General features: G+C 51.5%; 4 protein-coding genes across 4 annotated transcripts; 2 read left to right on the plus strand and 2 right to left on the minus strand.

Annotated features, from left to right (window-relative positions):
- Window positions 1-2,292: 2,292 nt before the first annotated feature.
- On the minus strand, window positions 2,293-3,814 carry LTHEOB_4131 (Glucose n-acetyltransferase 1; the record flags this gene model as incomplete). The annotated part of the gene is made up of 4 exons (XM_035513132.1): window positions 2,293-2,312; window positions 2,640-3,360; window positions 3,410-3,502; window positions 3,563-3,814. The coding sequence occupies 4 exons, from the start codon at window positions 3,812-3,814 to the stop codon at window positions 2,293-2,295; spliced, it is 1,086 nt and encodes a 361-aa protein (XP_035374835.1).
- A 747-nt stretch (window positions 3,815-4,561) lies between these two features.
- On the minus strand, window positions 4,562-16,088 carry LTHEOB_4132 (Polyketide synthase; the record flags this gene model as incomplete). Its single annotated transcript, XM_035513133.1, has 9 exons — window positions 4,562-5,806; window positions 5,858-6,821; window positions 6,873-7,140; window positions 7,192-9,417; window positions 9,473-12,213; window positions 12,262-13,088; window positions 13,136-15,034; window positions 15,088-15,647; window positions 15,701-16,088. The coding sequence occupies 9 exons, from the start codon at window positions 16,086-16,088 to the stop codon at window positions 4,562-4,564; spliced, it is 11,118 nt and encodes a 3,705-aa protein (XP_035374836.1).
- Window positions 16,089-16,621: 533 nt separating this feature from the next.
- LTHEOB_4133 (uncharacterized protein) lies at window positions 16,622-17,289 on the plus strand (the record flags this gene model as incomplete). The annotated part of the gene is made up of 2 exons (XM_035513134.1): window positions 16,622-16,806; window positions 16,854-17,289. 2 exons carry the CDS (start codon window positions 16,622-16,624, stop codon window positions 17,287-17,289), a joined length of 621 nt encoding a protein of 206 aa, XP_035374837.1.
- Window positions 17,290-18,079: 790 nt separating this feature from the next.
- Window positions 18,080-20,117, plus strand: LTHEOB_4134 (Cytochrome p450 monooxygenase; the record flags this gene model as incomplete). The annotated part of the gene is made up of 11 exons (XM_035513135.1): window positions 18,080-18,244; window positions 18,293-18,395; window positions 18,450-18,486; window positions 18,540-18,577; window positions 18,630-18,755; window positions 18,823-18,923; window positions 18,977-19,141; window positions 19,194-19,533; window positions 19,586-19,787; window positions 19,849-19,882; window positions 19,932-20,117. The coding sequence occupies 11 exons, from the start codon at window positions 18,080-18,082 to the stop codon at window positions 20,115-20,117; spliced, it is 1,497 nt and encodes a 498-aa protein (XP_035374838.1).
- Between the last annotated feature and the right edge of the window lie 519 nt (window positions 20,118-20,636).

Here is a 20,636-nt window from a genome sequence, read left to right on the forward strand (position 1 = left end):
TAAGATAAGCATGCGTGTTTCTATGTCGGGGTTTCTAGAAATACTAAGTCGGATGTTGCGTACTTGGTCCTCCGCGTCCGGGAGGGAAGTACGGATTTCGGTCTAGGTTATTATAGTTAGTAATGGGGTAATCTTATCTTTAGTGCCTATAAGGTAGTGGTTAAAGTGTTACGCTAGGACTCGGGACGGGGTTTAAAGTAGAAGCGTCGGGGAAGTGTATAGCGTTAAGGCTTTACTACCGCTATCTAGAATGTTACTAGATACTAGGTATAGAGGATAGTAGCCGTAGTTAGGTAGAGAAGGTAATAAGGGGGGTATAAGGCAATGATTAGAATTAACTACGAAGGTTCTATCTACTATAAATAAGTACGCTATATATATAAGAAAATATTTATCTTATAACCATAATTTCTAACTGTTATATAGAGGTAGGTTATAACGGGCGGTTATATTTATAAGGGTGTGGTCTTAGCGTTATAACCGTTAGTAGTAGTGCTAAGTAATAAGCGTAGTTACCGATTCTCGGCGCGGGAATTCGCTTAGCGCCGTGTTTCTAACTTCTATTCTCTTATAGGTGTTCCGTAATACTAGGCTAAGGTAATACGACGCTAGGTACGAGCCGAAACTATAATAAGAAATTAGTACTTCTAATATAAAATCTAAGAAGACGCACCTACTTATAAGAAAGCTTTCGGACCGAAAGCTATCTAGAAAGAAGATAGTGTTACGGAATTAGAATACGGGTTAAGCGGTACAGTAAAACTTATAGACGAACCGGATTATCTTATACCGAAACCCCGGACGTATCTAATCTATTTAGATGGCTAATAGCCTAACCCTACGAAGCAGATCTCTCTTAGCCACTAGCCACCCTACTATCTATACTAATACTACAGTCTAGCTAACTAGCGGCTAATTATAGTATATAGAATATACTTACTTATAGTAGATAGAACCTTCGTAGTTAATTTTAATTATTGCCTTATACCCCTCTTATTATCTTTTCTATCTAACTACGGCTGCTATTCTCTATATATAGTATCTAGTAATATTTTAAATAGCGGTAGTAAACTCTTAACGCTATACACCTTCCCGACGCCTTTATCTTATTTATTCTTTCCGAGTTCTAGCGTAACAATTAAGTAATAAGCGTAGTTACTAATTCTTAGTACGGAAATTTACTTAGTATCGCGTTTCTAACTTCTATTCTTCTATAAATATTTTATAATATTTATAGTTAACTTAAAGTTTTAATTAAGACTTTTTAGTTAGAGATAACTAGCTTACTATATATTATATAATTATATAATACTCTTTTATTTAATTATTATCTTTTCTCTTTTATCTCTTTAAAATAAACTTTTATAGTTTAACTATCTATTAAGTAACTTTAAAGCTTAATAAAAAAAGTTTATTATTATAATACTAAGTAATAAGTATAATTATTAATTTTTAGCGCGAAAATTCGCTTAGTACCGCGTTTTTAACTTCTATTTTTTTATAAATATTTTATAATATTATTTCTATACTATAGTTAGAAATTATAATTATAAGATAAATATTTTCTTATATAAATAGTATACTTATTTATAGTAGATAGAACTCTTATAGTTAATTCTAATTATTATTTTATATTTCTCTTATTATCTTCTCTATTTAACTATAACTACTATCTTCTATATATAGTATCTAGTAATATTCTAAATAGCGATAGTAAATCTTTAATATTATACTTCTCTTTAACGCTTCTATCTTATTTCTTTTTAAGTTCTAGCGTAATAAGAATAAAAAAAATAGTTTAAAGCTAGACGACTATCTAAAAGAATTCTACGCGCCGTCTATAGGCGTAGCTAAAAAGCCGGTATTATATAGTAGTATCTAGTACTTCGCTTGTAGAAGCGGCGAGTTAAGCTGTTTAACGGCGGCTTAGTTAGAACGGGGGATTACCGTCGGCGTACGGGCGGGATCGCTACTGCCGGGACGGCGCGGGGTGTTGTGGGCGAGACCTACGGCTTTCTATACTGCGGCGGCGGCGGCTACGGTAGATAGAGGTAAGAGAGCGGTACAGGCGAGCCGACCGTAAGCGGAGCGTTTCCACCACGCCGGAAGAAGTACCAGCCCGTCACCCAGTGCCGTGCTCTGGCGCGCCATGGCCGGCGACGGTATGTCCTACCACTGCAGCGAGCCGACACCACCGTAGAGCCTACGACAACACCGAGCCGACGATACCGCGCTGGGCTGCGGCCTACTGGCCAATGCGCGTAACGTCGCCTATGGCTTTCTAGATAGCGGCTACAACTGGCTCCTCTCGCCTGTCCAGGTTAGTGTTTGGCTCCTCAACTGTCGCCAGCAGATCATCGCGGTTCAGCCGCGCCAGATACGGTAGCTACTGCGTCCTGCCCAGCCACGGGCTGATCTCGTCCTTCTCCCTGTTCTCGATGGTCGCTCGGGCCCGCTTCTCCAGCTCCTCCCAGTTCTTATTCGACTTGTCCCACGCCTACTGCCACAGCTGCTCTCCTCCCTAGGCGGGGTGCGCCTGGTCCTCCTGCGCCTGCTCTTAAGATGGAGGAGTTAAATTTATAGATATCTGAATATACTTCGAATATAGAAATTCATCTGTTACTCAAATAAGATCTTACATTGACGTTCCTTCTCATGATCGTAAGTCTCGTAGAAGCCAGTCCACATGAATCGATCCGCACATTTCGGCTTGTCGGCCGTCTCGACGTCGTCATCCCGACATTCAGGCAACGCATCCTCCCATTGCTTTTTCGTCCGCGGCTTCCAAGGCTTCGGCAGAGGCCAGTCGCTGAAATGCACCAGGTAGGCGCGGGAAACTTCGCCCATAGCATTCCACTCTTCATCTTCATCCGGCGACATGTACTGGGAGTGATCCTGCTTCCGGAACTCTCCAGACAGCAGCGCTAGGCGACGATGCGGCAGAATCATGGCCGAGTCGGAAAACATGTGGTTTATGACCTCCATGTCGAAGTCAGCCGAGCGCGCGGCCTCGTCGAGGATCTTGCGGTAACGGTGCTCATTCGGCTCGAGCAGCATGACGTGGGATCCGAGGATCTGCTTCGCGATGTTGGAGCCTTTTTCGGTGAGCCAGTAGGCGCGTGGAACCGCGATGGGCGCAAGCGGGCTCAGGAAGAAGTGGTCCATGTTGTTGAGAACAAGTGCGTCCGAGTCGAAGGCCAGCACGCGGGACCACTCTGTGAGGGCAAACGAGTGGAACTTGGTCAGGCTGTCGCGCCAGGTAGCGTCGCCGCTATTGGTTGATATGACGTCGAAAGACCTGTAGTAAATGTCGGGTTGAGCGGCCTGAAGCTTCTGCATTGCTTTCGCCTCTTTGGAGTTCTATCATGGCGATGCACGTCAGTTCTACGGTTGCAGGATGTGATGTCACTTGAAGACGAACCCCTTCGGACCAAGCTTTGGGAAAGATGAGGACAAGGTCATATTTTGTGCCAAACCGACGGAGGAGGCCGAAATTGATGACCTACAATAGTTCAAGTCAGTTCGCAATTCCACTTCGATTTAGGCGATTAGATGGGCTTACTGCATTGCATAAGTAGTCCAGCGTAGTAACGTACTGGGCGTAGGCAAACCTGGGCTCCATTTGCTCGGTCGTCCATGTTGGCTTGAATTCTGACCATTCAAGCATCTTGAAAGTCCCGTTATGGATTTCGGGTAACCGCAGCCCACCTGCAGATTGGTGCGCCATAAGTGAGTATGTCGACACCATCACAAGGCTCGCGACCGCGCACCCTGCGATAACCCTCAGCAGCTTTGAAGGGAGGTTGAGCTGCATCTTGATGGTCGGCTCTCAATGGATCCCAGTTGTTACACCCGCTGGGAAGTTGATGAAGAATGCAGGGAAAAAGTCGCGCCAGAAGAACGTTGCAGAGAAGAAGAGTTTAAAGGAGGAGAAACTGCGCCTCTATTCGGTACTACCTTCCTATTCGGAAATAGGCGTTTCGTATTCCGCGTCGAACCACGAAGGATTCGGCCGTACTAAGTGGGTCGGATTGCTAAATTTATTCTGCACGTCTCGGCCCGAACTACTACTCCAATAAAAATCTTTTTTTTTGGCTTACAAGATATATAGATTTTATTCGATTGGCTAAGTCTGTTTAGACTGCAATATGTTTCCTGGGGTTTATAATAGTAAAAGACGGTATAGCTAATAAAAGCTGGTATGGCTAGTAGCTAGCATGGCTGGTAGAAGGTACGACTGGTAAAAGCCGGCATGGCTGGCAGAAGCTGGCGCAGCGATGCGACACAGCGGGAGACGGCTGCCTTAATGCCCAGCCACCTGCTTGGCTGGCTTGCATTTGCATGGTCAATGGCACACCGACATCGGTTTGGAAATTTTACCTTTTGCCTGCTGAGCTGGCTGGATAACTGGCCACCACAGTGGCCGTGGTGAGAAGCAAGAAACACACTGTCCTGACACACCGTTGCTTTCTACAAGTAATCCACAAGCATTTTACAAGTATTGCTAATTATGACAGCTGACTATGAAAGCTAAAACGTGACTACGGTACACGGTACAATGCTAAAATCCTGGCTCTCCAATGACACTCTGTAGCAAAAGCTTCCTGTCAACGACTGGAGGCTTCATGCCCAATTCTTCCTCCAACACGCGGCGCGACCGAGTATCATCCAACGCAAAAGGTAGCCAGCCCGCCTGCCACCACTCACGCAACACTTCAGCTTGAATGGCCATCTCCGGATCCCCAGCGGCACGCATGGCAGCGAACCACTCCTCGGGTGCAGCAGGGCGCAACTTCTCGCCGCTGCGGGCCGTCTGCAGCACGTCGACCAGCTCCGTGTACGGGATGTGTCTGTCGGCAACGACGTGGAAGATGCGGGCTCCCTTGGCTGTCGAGTTCTGGTAGCTACGGCCGTCGGGTCTGATGGTGAGGCGGGCAATGACGGCGGTGAGGTAGTCGGCGGTGATCCAGCTCATGCCGCCGCCGTGGGCGGAGCCAAAATCGGGCACCAGGCCGGTCTGCAGGCAGCCCTCGAGGATGCGCCGGTTGATGTCGGTCCGCTTGAGCGCGCGACCAGACGCGGCGGAATTGGCGCACATGCTGGGACGGAAGATGGTGACGGACAGACCACGGTGTGCCGCTTCGTACAGCAGATTCTCGCATGCCCACCGCGCTTTGAGGTACGCAAGTCCGGGATCCGAGGACGGCGTCATGTGCGTCAACTCCGTCTCGGTGGTTACGATGCCCTTGGCAGAATTCAGTTCGGTGCCATGCCAGGCTTGCAAGTGTGGAACGCCCCAGGTTGAGAGGTAGTGGAGAGCCTTCACGTTGCTGCCGTTGCCGTATGCGAGGTTGATCAGGAAATGCAAAGCTCCGACGTTGCCAGCACGCACGCCCTCGTAGTTTTTCAGCAGCGAGACATCCGAGTCCATGTGGTAGATTGCGTTGACTTTGGCATCGAGAAGGGCAATTTCTTGGGCTGACAGGCCAAGGTGTGCGTCGGACAGCGTGCCGCAGAAGACGATGATCCGGTCGCGCCAGCCGTTCGGAAGGCTGTCGATGAACCCGTGAGCGGCCAGGGATGAATTGACTTGCTCCAGTGCCTCTTTGCGTGACGGAGCATCTTCTGCCAGGCAGTAGACCATGCATCTTGTTGTGGTCAGGAGCTGATGCAAGAAATGCACCCCGATCACGGAAGAGGCACCCGTCATTGCTACGGCTTCGATCGGCTTGTTGGGAATGTCGGTGATGATCCAGTTGCACTCTTGTGGCAGAGCGGCTTCCTTTTTCCAGTCTACAGTCGTAATCTTCTCTACTGTTAGTATGGCAGTGCAGGAGCGAGGCACGGCACCACTTACTGTTTCATCTTCACGTGCTGAAGTCCCATTCGTCTTTCCAGCCATTTCAGGTTGCGCCAACAGCAGTCTCTCCATGCCCGCTACTGTTGGCTCAGCAAACATTGCGGCAAGAGACAATGTGGCACCATAGGCGCTCTGGATGCCGGCTTGCACTCTCATCAAGAGCAGCGAATGACCGCCAAGGCTGAAGAAATCATCTTCCTCACAGATCTCACCTTCCTCCCCGAGAACGTCTCGCCAGACTTTCACGATACCCTGTTGCAATGCAGTAAGCTGCAACGAATCACCAGCCTTCCTCTCCGAAGCTACCGTCATCCGTGCTGGAGCTGGCCAGGAACTGATGGTTCTGTAGTCCGTCTTTCCAGCCACTGTCGTTGGCAAGGCAGCCACGAAGACGAAGGCACTCGGAACCATGTGGATTGGCAGGCACTCCCTCAGCCCGGTCCTGAAGAAACTCCCCAGCGCTTGCTTTAACGAGGAACTGACGGGCGCCTCGCCGACGGCGAAGTAGGCCGCCAGCATGCCATCCGCATCGCCCTTCTTGTGGTACGCGACGGCCAGGTTCATCAACGGTGGCGCTTCGCCCTCCTCGAGGTCTTCGTACAGGTCCCACAGCGCGGATTCGATCTCGTCAAGCTCGATGCGCATGCCCCGCAGCTTCATCTGTCGGTCCCCACCGATGCGGCCCCGCGCGTGCAGGGAGCCGTCACGGCCAAGGCAGAAGAGATCGCCAGTCCGGTAGATCTGGCCGGGCTGGGAGCTGAATGGGTCCGGCAAGAATGCTCGTTGAGTCAGCTCTGGTCGTTTGATGTAACCATTGTTCACGGCCGGGCCGCCGATCCATAGCTCTCCAGGAACACCGAGCGGTGCGCGGTTTCCTCGGTCGTCGAGAATGTAAAGGGTCGCTGGGAATTGCGGGGGCGCCAGAGGAATGCTTCCACTGGCAACGTCGCTTGGACTCAGTCTGGCTTGTATTAGCTCCCATTTTTAACCGAGCAGGATCTGTGAGACTTACTTTGCAACTGAGCAGGCAACTGTTGTCTCTGTAGGGCCATATGCGTTGAAGAAAGTAGCATGAGGCAAATTCAGTCCGTACAAGTCTCGAAGGAGATGCTGTGGGGGAGCCTCGCCTCCAAGTGCAAGAGACTTGAGACTCGTCCACTCTAGAAGCTTCTTCCGGTTGGGGGCTGCCAGCAGGATGGATACTTGGGTTGGAGTCATGATGCAGTTTGAGATTTGTTGATCAATGATCAGGTCAATCATGGTTGATGGAGAAAACCGAGCTAAGGGAGACGTCAGCGGCTTTATCGTCCTTTATTTGCTCAGATACTTACCTTCTCTGCTTGCAACTACAAGCGTTGCTCCATGTAGAACTGCTCCGTAGATGGCGCACAAGGACGCGTCGAAGACCATTGCCGATGCTAGAAGAATTCGGTCTTCTGCGGATGTGCCAACAATGCGGTGATATCCGTCTTGTTGGTATCGAAGCTGGCCATGTCCAATATAAATTCCTTTGGGACGTCCTGTGCTGCCGCTTGTGAAGACGCAGCAAAATGGATCCGACTTGGTGATGTCATGGAAGATAAGGGGCACTTCGTCTGCACTAGCAGCTTCCGTCATCTTGTGGATCTCGTGGATGTCCGCTAGTTTGACTCCACATGCAACCATCCGCTGTACGCGGTCGTTTCCTCCGTCCACAAGTATCTTCGTCATCTCCACGTCCTCCATCATCGAGAGGATTCGAGCATCGGGAAAGTCCGGATCGATGGGCACATAAGCACAGCCGGCGCGGACGATGCCCCAAGCTGCCAACACCAGCTCCACCGATTGCTCGCAGAAGATACCTATCGGCTCACAGTGTTCCGCTCCACTCTTGACAAGTTCATTCGCGATTTTCCGTGTGGCGGCGTCCACCTCAGACCATGTCAGCGTTCTCGATTCGTCGACCAAGGCAACCTTGTTGGGATGACTGGACACAGCCCGCTGGAAGAGCACCGGGAACAATGTTGCATCGCACTCCTCGAGTGCAGTGACATCGGCAGGTTGCTCCAAGAGCGTTTTGATCAAGACTTCATCCGCTGTCGAAACAATTGATGTTTGGTTGAGCGGCAGCGCCCCATCAGAAACAACAATGTTCTCGATGAACGTCTTGTATATTTCTGCCAGGCTGGTTACGCCTTGCCGATCGTAGAGCGCCGTGTCAAATTCGAAAACGCAGTCAAGCCCGCCAGTGAGCTCTTCCTCAATGCTCAGGCTAAGATCCATTTGCAGACGGGCATTGTAATGGTCGTACTTGGTGAATTTGAAGTCGCCGTAGTCGTACTCGGGGAAGGCACCGTGCATTTGATAGTTGACGGTTATCTGGAAGACGGGGCTGTGAGACGTTCGTCGGGGAATCTCGAGTCTGGAGAGTAAAACGTCAAATGGCATGGCTCGGTGTTCGTATGCTTCCAGGCAGGATTTCCGGAACCCTTCCAGTATCGAGATAAAGGGCTCAGAAGCAGAGGTTCGGCTGCGGATTGGCAACATGTTGACCGTAAAGCCGATCATATCGTCAAAGGCCGAGTGCCCACGGTCTCCGTCCGCAATCCCGACCACGACATCTTCGTCTCCTGTCAACCGATGCACCAGAGCGCTCAAACTGGATGTCATGAACATGAACGGTGTGACCGCATGCCTGGCACAAAAGTCCTTGATCGATCGGCCCAGTGTAGAATCGAGAGCAAAAGTGACGTTGTCTGTCTCCAGTTCCTTCACAACCGGGCGGGTATCTCTGAGAGCCATCGGCAGAAGCGAACTTGACTCAGGAATGTTGCTCAACTGCTCACTCCAATAAGCCAATAGCGGCTCCGTAAACTGTGGGGCATTGAGACACTCTTCTTGCCACAAGGTGTAGTCGATGAACTGTAAGTCAACAGGCTTCAGAGATGACTCCTCGCTTTCCCCGTTGACCAAGGATTTGTACACGCTCATAGTCTCTGCGAATATGGTCGGGACTGAAGACCGATCCCAGGCAAGATGGTGAGAGGTCAGGAAGAACTTCCATCCACTTGGTGACTGGAGAAGCCACCCTCGAACAAGCTCCGCATCTTCAAGGCTGAACTCGTGCGAACGAGCCAGCCGGGTGATCTCCTGAACTGTTTCATCATATTTGTCGCTTGGGGTGATAACGTCAGTGATAGGGAACTCGTCCAGCTCCACCGGGATTTGCTGCAGTCCTTCATCCGTATCGATGAGACGTGAGTGCAGGGACTCGTGACGTTTCAGAAGAACAGTCCATGCTCGTTTGAAAGCCGGTACGTTGACTGTGCCTTCAATGTGGCATACCAGCAAGAGGTTGTACGTAGTCTTGTCCGGAAGATAGTTGTGAAGGAACCACAGCCGGCGTTGGGAGTGGGAGAGTGGTCTGTACTGGAGATCTGTGTGCCGCACGGGCTGTGGAATCACATAGCCCTTTGAACCCTCCTGTCCATCTTGGAATTTGGTGATAACTCTGGAAATGAGAGCACGGATCGATTTGCATCCGAGGATGTCAAACACTGGCACGTCGAGGCCAAGTTCTTCAAAATACATTAGCATGTCGGGCAGAAGTATGGCGAGACAGGGTATACTTACGCTGGAAGAACCAATAACGACAGGACATAGCATTGAGCGAATCAAGCCCGTATACTGCAATCGATGATTCGGGATCAAAGGCATCGACGCCGTACCCAAGAAGGCTCCCGAGACATCCGAGGAAAGCGTCCATGAGCGTCGCCTCTGCGCCTTCAGAACCCGGAGATTGCAGGCGCTCTTTCAGCGATCGCACTACTTCCTCGGCCCCAGTCGACTTGTGATCAATCAGGTGGCTGAACTCTGGGAAGTCGGTCCAGAACGCTTGGCTCTGGTCAGCTCTCTTCTGAACAACACCGTCCAAGGATTCAAACATCTCGAAACCCAAAGAGATCAGCGGAGCGCAGTCGGGTTTGTGTGATTCAAAGATGGCAGCTTCCATGACCTTTTCCAGCTCTTTCGGACCGATGTGAGCGTGACCCATTTGAGCGCAGTACGTCAGCAGGTTCTCGTCATTCGCCAGGACGCCGATTCCGCTCATTGAGCCCAGGGCAATCGACAGGCCAGGCAGACCTTTGGATCTCCGATATGCTGCTAGGGCGTTCTGGAAAGCGTTGCCAGTGGCGTAGTTGGACTGGGAGCGGTTTCCAGTGATTGACGAAATGGAAGAGAAGAGGATGAAGAAGTCGAGATCATCCTGAAGCGTGGACTGGTGGAGGTTCCACGAACCCTCAACCTTCAGCTTAAGGGCACGGTCCCATCTCTCTGGAGTCATCTTCATGAAAGGCGCATCCTGAAGGACCATGGCAAGGTTGATGCATCCGCGGATTCGGTGCTGCGTTCGGATTTGAGCGATGGCATCGTCAAGTGCATCCGCGTTGGATACATCCACCGAGAAGGCTTGTACTTGACCTCCGAGTTCTTCAATGGACCTGGCCGTTCGCTTTGCGTCTTCACTGGAAAGGCCGCTTCGACTTATGGTGACCAGGTTCTTGGCCCCATTTTCTATCATCCATGTTGCCAGATATTGACCAAGACCACCCATGCCACCGAGAAGGATGTATGCGCCATTTTCCGAGAAGAGCTTGGGTACTGGCACATAGTCGACCACGTAGTCATTCATCATCTCCTTTCCGGAATGAATAATGACGCTGTGCAGAGGCCCGAGAGCGCCTGTGTCAAACGCGGCTTGGACTTCAGACAGCTGGAAGGTGTCTACCGTTGAGATGGACTTCTGACTGTGCAGAAGAGTGTAGAACAACCCAACGATAGAGGACATTGTTGATCGAGATTCCAGATAGCGACGGACATCCACCGGTCGTGAGTTGACAGCCAGGCCCTTTGACGACTCGAAAGTCACAGAAAAGTCTGCTGAAGTAAGCTCATCCACGATGTTGACCTCAAGCGTTTCGCACACTTTTTGAATAGCAGTTTCAAGTATGCCAGTGACGGACAGACCGAAACTGTCACCCTTCCTTGCTCTGGCAGCGCCGGTAACAGCAGCATACGCGGTAGCGCTGGCTGCGAAACAGTAGACTGCATGCTCCAAGGAAGCGCCATTCGGAAGCGCGTGAATCTGTCTGGTGGGAACCTGAACGGAGGAGCTGTGGGCTCCGGGTGACCAGCCCACAACGGGCACGCCGCTTTGGAATTCTGGAGTACTGGAGAGGGTGACGATGCCAGCAAAGAAGAGGCCAAAGCCAGTCTTGACGTCATGGGCTACGCTGGGCGTTGCAAAGGCGAGAACGTCCGAGTGATCCACCAGAGATGCTCGGTTCTCGACAACCACGGAGCCTGCGGGTAAAGAATGGGGCAACACGGGCGGCGCCGAAAAGACGGCGACGCGGTGTTCTCCAGCGCAGGCAATACGGTAGTCGCCAGTAGCCGGCTGCCTGCGTGAGTGCATTGGCGGTGCGATGCCGACGGATGCATTCAACTGGTCATTGGGAAGGTAGCGCAAGCACTGGAGACATCCATCCTTGGCCACCAGTTCGACCTCAGCACTGCCTTCTTGCAGCTGGGTGTAAGCTTGTTTGACCATCTCGGCGGTGTGATCAGCACTGGGGCTGTCCGTAATGACAAGATGCGCCGCTCGAAGAGCAGGATACTCTGCACACAGAGTGCGGATAAAGCTCCCAGCGACGTTCGAGAAGGGGTCTGACTGTACTTGATGGTTGACCCAGAGTAACGTCTGCATGCCCTCGACCATGGATTGAAGCCAAGAAAGCCATCCGTCAGCCGATTGCCTTGCCAGTATAGACTCTGGACCACAGTCGAGTACGATGACATGCTGCGGTGTCGTGTTTGAGTGATTCTCGGCGCCGTTGATCGTATGTCCTGGGAGCCTGGCATGATCCATTTCGAGAACACTCGAAAGCGCCGAAATATCGAATTTCTCAGGCGAAAATACCTTGGGACGGCATCCTGATAGGTCACTGTGCACCTTCTTCAGACGCCCAACGACCCAGCTCTGCGATTCCAGATTCCGAAGGCTGCACACGAACTCAAAGCTGTCGGCAAAGGCAGCCCGTCCCTCATCCGAGTCGAGCCGAACACACAGGAGGCCTGCGGGCAGGAGCATCGAAGCCCACTGCTGCAAGGAGTTCTCCGCGCCAGCAATCATGTGGAACTTTGACTTGGAGTTCAGCTGCTGCACGCGGCGTACCCGCGGTGACTCGGGGACATCGTGGTCTCCAACAACAGTCAGTGTCCGTAGGCTTGACCGTTCGTCAGCTCGGAGGCCTGGACAGGCTGAGATGATGGCAGCCGCAATATCTGCCTCCACGTCCACAATGGCCACGTCACTGTTTGGCCACTTGTGAGTCAGTAGAGACATAATCTCAGATACTGACATCTCTGCGGGTACGCCGGCAGTCCCTGCCTTGAAATTCTCAGATGAGATGTCGGGGAGTACTTGGGGCCTGAAGAAAAGCGACGCAAGTCGGGGCTTTGGGTTGATTTGTTCCTGAAGCTGGAAATCCATGGAGCGGAGAGATATGTATGCTTCATCCGATCCGGTTATCCATAGATCCATCCTAGCCGCCACAGAGCTGGCCTGGCGCCTGTCGATGTAGAATTGGGGCGTGCCCAAGGAGGCCTCTGCCAGTCGTGCTTCGACAAGATTGATCGACCGTAAATTGTATTCTCCAGGCAGCCCAGACCCGAGCACCATCATCTCCTGAACGCGCATTAGGTTTGAGAAAGCCACTGGATCAACGTTGTAGGCGGGGTCTTCGCTTTGCTCCAGCTGACCACTGGCTGCGCCGGTGTTCATGGCCAGATTCTGTACGCCTTTGATATCGGCCAGCTCGAAGGATTCGAGATAGCTCTGTAGGGAAGCACTATGCTGAACTTCCTTGCGGAAGCCTGGAGTCTTCGTTGGCTCTTCGCAGAATGCCAAAGCTCCAGCGCAGGGCCTGATCCAGTTTTCCGTAGAGTCTGCAGACGCTGCTGAGATCTCAAACGTCCCGGCCGCGCCCGCACGATCCAAGTTGAGGCGGAAATGCAGTTCTACAGAAGCGTCATCCTCGAGCCACGACAAAGGCAATCTATCCTCGAAAGTGATGTCTTTGAGTTGAACGATGCGTTCTTGTAACTTGTGGAGATGGTGGACTTGACGAGCGGCTTCCCAGGCCATTGAAAGGAATACAGTAGGTGGCAGTGAAGCTGCGCCGCTGGCCTAATAAATGGTGAGTAATAATCATAGAGCGTGTCAAAGGATAATACCTTTATGGTTGAGAGCCATTTCACTTCCTTCGATGTAAGATTGTTTCTCCAGCCCATGGTTAAAGGGGTGTCTTCAACCATTCGAGAGCCAAGCAGTTCGTGGCGTGGAAATTGACGGAAGCGTAGATTGCGGCTAATGCGCGACTCAGCCCAGAAAGAGCCAGAGTGATCCCACTCATATTTTGGAAGGTTTGTCAGGACTTGGCCTGTCTCGTACGTGAAGCCGGATCCGCGGGCGACTTCATTTGCATTGAGGCGGCTGGCCTGGACAGGAAGGTTTGCGTTCATCATGTTCCCAGCAGACTCCAAGAGGGCAACCATGTCGGGCTTACCGCGGAAACACGATGAAAAGTATGGGATACCTGTTGTGCCAAGGTCCGCCAGCGTGTCTGCAACTGGGCCTTTGAGTGCGGGATGGGGTCCGATTTCCACCAGAGCGTCAACGTTCTCTTGAAGCATCAGGTCCGACACGGCCGCAGAGAAGCGAACAGTTGACGTCATGTTGTCTTTCCAGTACGTCGGAGTGCATTTCCGAGGATCGATCCGACATCCATATACAGACGAGTACATGTTGGCCTTTGAGGACGACGCCGGGCTGACTCCGACGTTTGCCATGGCCTTCTCGTACATGGGCGCGAGCGGAAGCATGTGGTGAGAGTGGTACGCCATGTCGACTTTGAGGAGCCTGCAGAAGACTCCATCTGCCTTGCAAGACTCCACAATGGCCTCGATGGCGTCTTTGTCGCCCGACAGCGTGCAACTTCCAGGTGAGTTCACAGCAGCCAAGGCCACCTTACCTGGGAAGCGCTTGAGGAAGTCCTGCACGCCAGCTTCTCCCAGACCGACCGCACACATACCTCCCTTCTGAGAGGAGGACGGTGCCGAAGAGCTGCCAAGGTATAGCCCACGGTAGTAGGCGACTATGACAGCATCGGACAGGGAAAGGATGCCCGCTGCATATGCTGCTGCGACCTCTCCGGACGAATGCCCAACGACGCTTGAAGGAGTAATACCCCACGATTTCCAGACTTCCAGCAAGGATATCTGGAGGATTGTGCAGAGCGGCTGCGAGAGGCTCGAGATGTTTATACGCGACGTCTCTTTTGGTTTCGCCAGCTCCTCCAGAGCGGTCCAGTCAGGGCCGTCTGGAAGTGCCTGGAGTACCCGGTCACACTCCATGACCTTGGAGCGGAACACCGGGCTCTCTTCCAGGAGCTGCTTCCCCATAGTTGGCCACTGTGCCCCCTGGCCTGTGAAAACGAAGCCGATGCGGGAAACAGCATCATTTGATCTTGTCGCACGAGGCGTGGCGGGATCGCGCAACTTGCCGACAAGTTCCTCTAGGCTGGAAGCCGTTACGAACATCGATCGCTTCAAGAATGCCCGTCGGGCGAGCAGAGTGTGAGCCAGATCGACAATGTTTGGCTGCTGAGATTCAACGAAATCCGCATGCGAGGAAGCCATCAGGCTCAGGGAGGTGTCGTTGGCGGCAGACAGCCTGAAGAGGTACGGGCGGTCGCCTTGGGCAGAACGAGACTGGGTCCTTGGAAAGTGCTCAAGCACGACATGGCCGTTTGTACCCCCAAAGCCGAACGAGTTGATGGCCGCTCGTCGGGGGTGGCTCCCTGTGGGCGGCCACTGGAGCATCCGTGTTGGGATCTCAATGTTCGAGAAGTCAATCTTGGGGTTCGGGTTCTCAAAGTGCATCTGAGGAGGGATGAGACCTCTCTCGAGGCATTCGACTGTTTTGACGATTCCGGCGAGCGCAGCGCACGATTCGAGGTGACCAATGTTAGACTTCACTGAGCCCACCACAAGCTTTTGCAGGCTGTGTGAGGCACCGAAGACGGAGTCCACAGCCGCTAGCTCGATAGGATCGCCTGCAGCAGTACCAGTTCCCTGCGAATTGTCAGTATCGTTTAAATCAAACAATCAGATATTTAAGGACGTACGTGGGCTTCAAAGTACTGAATGTCGGCTGGATCCAGATTGAAGCTCTCATACAGAGCTTCCAGATTGGCCTTTTGCTCTTTTGTCGAGGGCAATGTGATTCCCTGAGTCCTTCCGTTGTGGTTCAGCCTCGTGCCTTTGATAACAGCACGGATCGGGTCGCCATCCAGACGAGCTTGATGAAGAGGTTTCAACAAAAGGGACAGCACGCCCTCAGCACGGGCGTACCCGTCTCCAGCGGCATTAAAGCTGCGACAGCGGCCCGAAGGGCTCAGGAATCCGAGCTCAGACATGTGTACAAACATGTCGGGGTTGAGCATAAGGTTCACACCGCTGACCAAAGCCATACTTGCCTCTCCAGACTTCAGAGCAGCCACTGCGTAATGCAAGGCAACCATCGTCGACGAACACGCGGTATCGATCAGAAGACTAGGGCCGTGGAGATCAAAGGAGTAACTTAGCCGATTGGCAAGAATGGCGTTGGAAGTGCCGGTAGAGGTGTATTTCTGCGTCGAGTCCAAGTCGCGCAGCGTGTTGGTGGCATAATCGCCGCTGGTCGTTGCTATTACGAAGAATCAGTAATTGATTAACAAGAGGATCTGCTTGACTACGCACCTGCAAACACTGCAGTGTTTGAGCCTCGAAAATTCTCGAGTGGAATGCCCGCGTTCTCCACGGCTTCATAGGTAACCTCAAGCAGCAACCGCTGCTGCGGGTCCATGGCATTCGCTTCCAGCGGAGGAATGGAGAAGAAAGCGTTGTCAAATTCGCTGACTTCTCCATCGATGAAATAGGACCGTTTGACGTTCGTCAAGCCCTTGCGAGGTCCACCATCCGGTGCATAGAAACCATCACCGTTGAACCGGGTGATATCTTTTTGGACGTCTTTGGAGGTTGCAAGGACATCCCAAAGCTTTGAAGGAGAGTCGGCACCCGCAACCCTGCATGCCATGCCAATGATGGCAACTTCGGCCTCGGCCGGCTCAATGTCAACGTGCACCATCGCGATTGTGGTTGTATTGTTGAAATTGAAGAAGATCGGGGGAATATTCACATTCCTACTGAACAATCACCACCATATTTTTGAAACTGTATTTATATACTACCAGGCGAAAAACATTGTTGAATAGTAGGCGGGATGTACGCGCAACGGGATCCGTGCACGAGGCTCTTCGGCTGCCGGCTTACGGCGCGGGCTGGACCGTAGGATTGTGGCTTTCTGCACACCATGCGAGAAGGATTCAGCGCCGCGGCCCAATTCCCAAATCAAGCAGTCAACAGCCACGGTGATGTTGGGGGCGAGGAAAAGCAGCATCGTCGTTCGCCAAAACCTCGCGGCCCGCTCGCCGCCGCTCTCGCCGACATCTAATCAAACATCAGGTAACCACTTCGCCGATATCCCGGCTCCACATCTCGAATATTCTGTCTTCATCGTCTGTATATTCAGCGCTCGGTCTAAATGCTGGCGATAAAAATATTACCACAGCTGCACCCTAAACTGACCAACTCATCTAATTTGCAACTCATCGATTCATCATGAAGCTGCCAGCCTTGTCCCTCTTTCTCTCCACCGCCGCGGCATCTGGCCCGCTGTTCCTGATGCATGGCTACTCGGTCGTCATCTTCCCCTCCAACTCATCCTCAAATCCTGGAGACAGCAAGGTCGTCACAGCCAACTTCTTCTCGTACGGCACGGCAACCGGCTACCTGAGCTTCGGCTGGTAAGTGCATGCACTCAATCAAACACTCAAGTCTAATCACTTCCCAGGTGGCTACCCCCATCGGCATCTACCAACCACACGGGCTGCGTCGCCCGTCCTGAGTCGTACGACTGGTACGAGTACTCGACGGGCAACTGCACGGCGACAGACTGCCACGTGCACTGCGTCAACTACCCCAGCGATGACCCAGAGACCAAGTTCCTGGACGATGATTACGTGGTGCACTTCTTGGACATTGGGCCGGGCGATGAGGGCAAGATGCACGTCAGCTACTTCGACAAGGAGAATGGCGGCTACGCCGTGGGCAAGCGCAGGGTGCTGAATGCCCCTGGTGCTGATCGCGAGACGGCCAAGGAGTGCCACGATGCGTTCCTGACCATGCAGGAGCTGCAGGATCGGCGCAACCTGCCGATTGATTTCGAGTTGGTAAACCCGTGCCCGCGGCACGAGGATTCGGCGCAGATGGTTTTGTCTGAGCTTTAGTGCTGGAATGTGGGGTGTTTTTGTGAAAACGGTCTCACTCTTTCTACTACGCATTGAAGTTGAATGCAGTTCGCGAAACCAAAATTGAATCATTTGCGTATTTTCAATTTCGGTTGCAGTAGTGGTTCCTTTGTCACTTGTGCTTCTTCAATTTGCGTGGGAGTCTCTGCCTCGACTTCGCTTCAATGAAAGGGTAGTGCAATCAAATATCTATCCGCGATTCTTCACGTATGAGACTTCAACCCACGTCTAGACATTGAATTAAGCCAGCGAAATAGTTTAGATAAATTACCTTTGGCTGAAAAGGTCGAGAATGACGAATACCTTTGCTACCTGCTGTGAATGGGATATTGATAACCAAAGCAAACCCTTTCCTGTTGTCAACTTGTCTGTGAATTTCCAGCAGGTTCTTTCAGCACTAAGACGCCAAAATCCGAGACTGTGCCGGGCTAGAACAAGCATTCCACCACTCGAGCACAGGATGTTGGTGGCGCAATATTTGGATGGGGGCCGCCCGGTCAGAGCAGGGGTGTCGGACGGGATCGCGGAATACATGGCGGCGCTCGGGCCGCGCAGGTCAGGAACCCCGACAAGGCTGCACGGAAGGATTTTGCGGGCGGAGAGGGCCTTTTGTGAGGCGTGACGGTCAGTCGATTGATCAGACCTCATCGCTAAGTCATGGCTGAAGTCTGTATTCGACAAGCGAATAAAAAGTTATGTTTTATTCATTCGTTTTGAAGAGCATCACTTCCATTTCGAACAGAGAGAAATCCTTGCTCACTTCACAACAATGCTGTCAATTCTTTCTCTTCTTCTGATTCCTGTGGCGATCGCTCTGCGTCGTCTTTGGATCAAATGGCAGGAGGATCGAGCATATGCGTCACTGAACGTGCCAGTCATCAAAGGCTCAGAGACAACTGACTACAAGGCTCTCATACGTAGCCAATATGTGAATGTATTCTATCTCCACCTACTCATGAGACGCTTGCTTATCAATGTGCAGGACCCGGAACAAGTTTTCATTCTCCAAACCCCGTTCAGACGTGTCATTGTGCTCCCAGATAGGCTGGTCAACGAATATACCTGGCTTCCTGAGGCGAGTGTCAGTAAGTTATAGACAATGACTTTGCCGAGTTTATCTTGATATACTAATGAAATAGCTTCCGCTGGCGACCTCTGTGAACGATTCCTGGGAGAGTATGAAAGAAACATCCATGGTTGCGTTCTTCAGCAGTAGTAACATTGTGCAGCTACACATGCGTTGGATCAATGTATCCCGACACACCTGGTAAGCCAAGGAGAAACAATCCATCTCAAGTCAAGTCTCACAAATCTGGAAGGGGACCGCTCCCACACCGCCATCGGATACGCCAAGCAGCAGCTTACAAAGAATGCTAGCTTCATCATGCCTACTGCCCACGATGAGATTGAGGCGTCCATAGCTGAGATCTTTGGCGAATGTAGTGGTAAGTATGGTTCAAAGAGTAGGAAGAGATTTGCAAAGCAGATTCGCGCTGACCGAGATGTTTATAGACTGGACAGGGTTTCCGCTGCACCAAGCAATGTGCAAGATCATGCTGAGGGTTTACCAGACTGTTTTTGTGGGAGGAGAGCTGGCTCGCAACGAAACATGGGTGAGATAATATCAATCATGACGCACGTAACCTGGGACTTAGCCGTATCACAGATGAAATACTGCACCGAGCATTCTGCTGCGGCGATGCGAGCGGCCGTTGCCTTGTCGAAGTGGGATCCCATCCTCCGACCAGTGGCTGCGTTGTTCATACCGGAGATGCGAGACCTGCGCCGCAGATTCAACATCCTGCGGGACTTTGTTGCGCCGATTCACAAGGTAAAGTATCAGGCGCTATATGGGAAAATGGGTTATTAATCGTGGATTACAGGCTCGTTTCACGGAGATGCAGAAGCCCGGTTTCAAGAACCCACACGACTTGGTGCAACACTTCATCGAGAATGCTGGCAAAGACAAGCACAACACGTCGAAGCTCATTGAAGGGTTCGTGATTCTCAATTTCGCCGGCGTTGTGAGCACCGGTACAGTGCTCACACAAGCGCTCTTTGACCTCGCGGCGCACCCCGAGTATATCGAGCCGCTGCGAGAGGAAAGCCGCTCGCTCGTCGCCAGTGAGGGCACAATCAGGCTCCGTCCAGCCAGCCTGGCGAAGCTGCAGAACATGGACAGCTTTTTCAAGGAGTCGCAGCGTTTCAACCACGCGAACCTGCGTAAGACGAATCAATGCAAGCAACACGGCTCAAAAGCTAACGAGGATTTCAGTATCCGTTTACCGCAAGATCATCAAGCCGCTCCCTCTCACAAACGGCATGACGCTGCCGGCTAATTCGTACGTGGCGGTGTCAAATGCGTACGCGGTTATCTCAGGAGAGAAGAAGCAGCCGCACGAGTTCAACGGGTTTCAGTGGGCCGAAAAGCGCGCTATTGCCGGCAATGAGAGCAAGTATACATATGTCTCTGTTGGGTGAGTCACTAGCTACCACGCCCTCTCCTCGAATGACAAAAGAAGCTAATACCTGCAACAGACCCGAGTCTGTGGAATTTGGTGCGGGCCGAAATGTGAGTTGCTCTCGTGCACGGAAGATTGCTTGTTGCTAACAGGTGGCAGGCCTGCCCTGGCCGTTTCTTTGCGACGAACGTTCTCAAAGCGACGCTGTCGAGGCTGCTTCTGGAATACGACTTCAAGCTTCCTGACGGGAAGGATAGGCCGGTCAACAATTTCAACCACCTGTTCTCCCTGATCTATGACACGACGGCAACTTTGGAATTTAGGAAGAAGGGGAAGCAAGGTTAAGCTTGACTGGAGGGAACTGGAATTCCGCCCGTTTGAACGTTAATTCTTGACAAAGTATCAAGTGAATTCCGTAAAACCACGTCTTCTTGTTTGTTGTTCGTTGTTTGTTAGCCACTGGCGGGTATGTATTCTACGCTGCCCCACCGATAGCTTATGGATCATTCTGTGCATTCAATCTTTTTTTGCAGACGATGTCGAACAAAAATAAAGAAGAAAACTTAGATACATGAGATGTGTTATTCCAAGTCTTGGATCAAAGACCAGTTTAACATTAATTCTATTTACTCTTGTTCGTAAATAATTTTAAACAGAAGCAAATGATAAAAATGATATATAACCAGACAATAAAGCTCGTAAAAAATCACCATACGTATGTACTATCAAGAAATGCTTGAGCGAAACTGCAATTCCACCAGTTTTGTTCTACTTACTCTTTTTTAAAGATGATATTTAACGAGAAGGTAAGAGTGATAAATGAGATGTGACTGAGTGCGTGCTTTTTGGATTAAACGACAAAAC

This window comes from Lasiodiplodia theobromae (genome assembly GCF_012971845.1).
Source record: "Lasiodiplodia theobromae strain AM2As chromosome Unknown scaffold_11, whole genome shotgun sequence".
Taxonomy (NCBI): domain Eukaryota; kingdom Fungi; phylum Ascomycota; class Dothideomycetes; order Botryosphaeriales; family Botryosphaeriaceae; genus Lasiodiplodia; species Lasiodiplodia theobromae.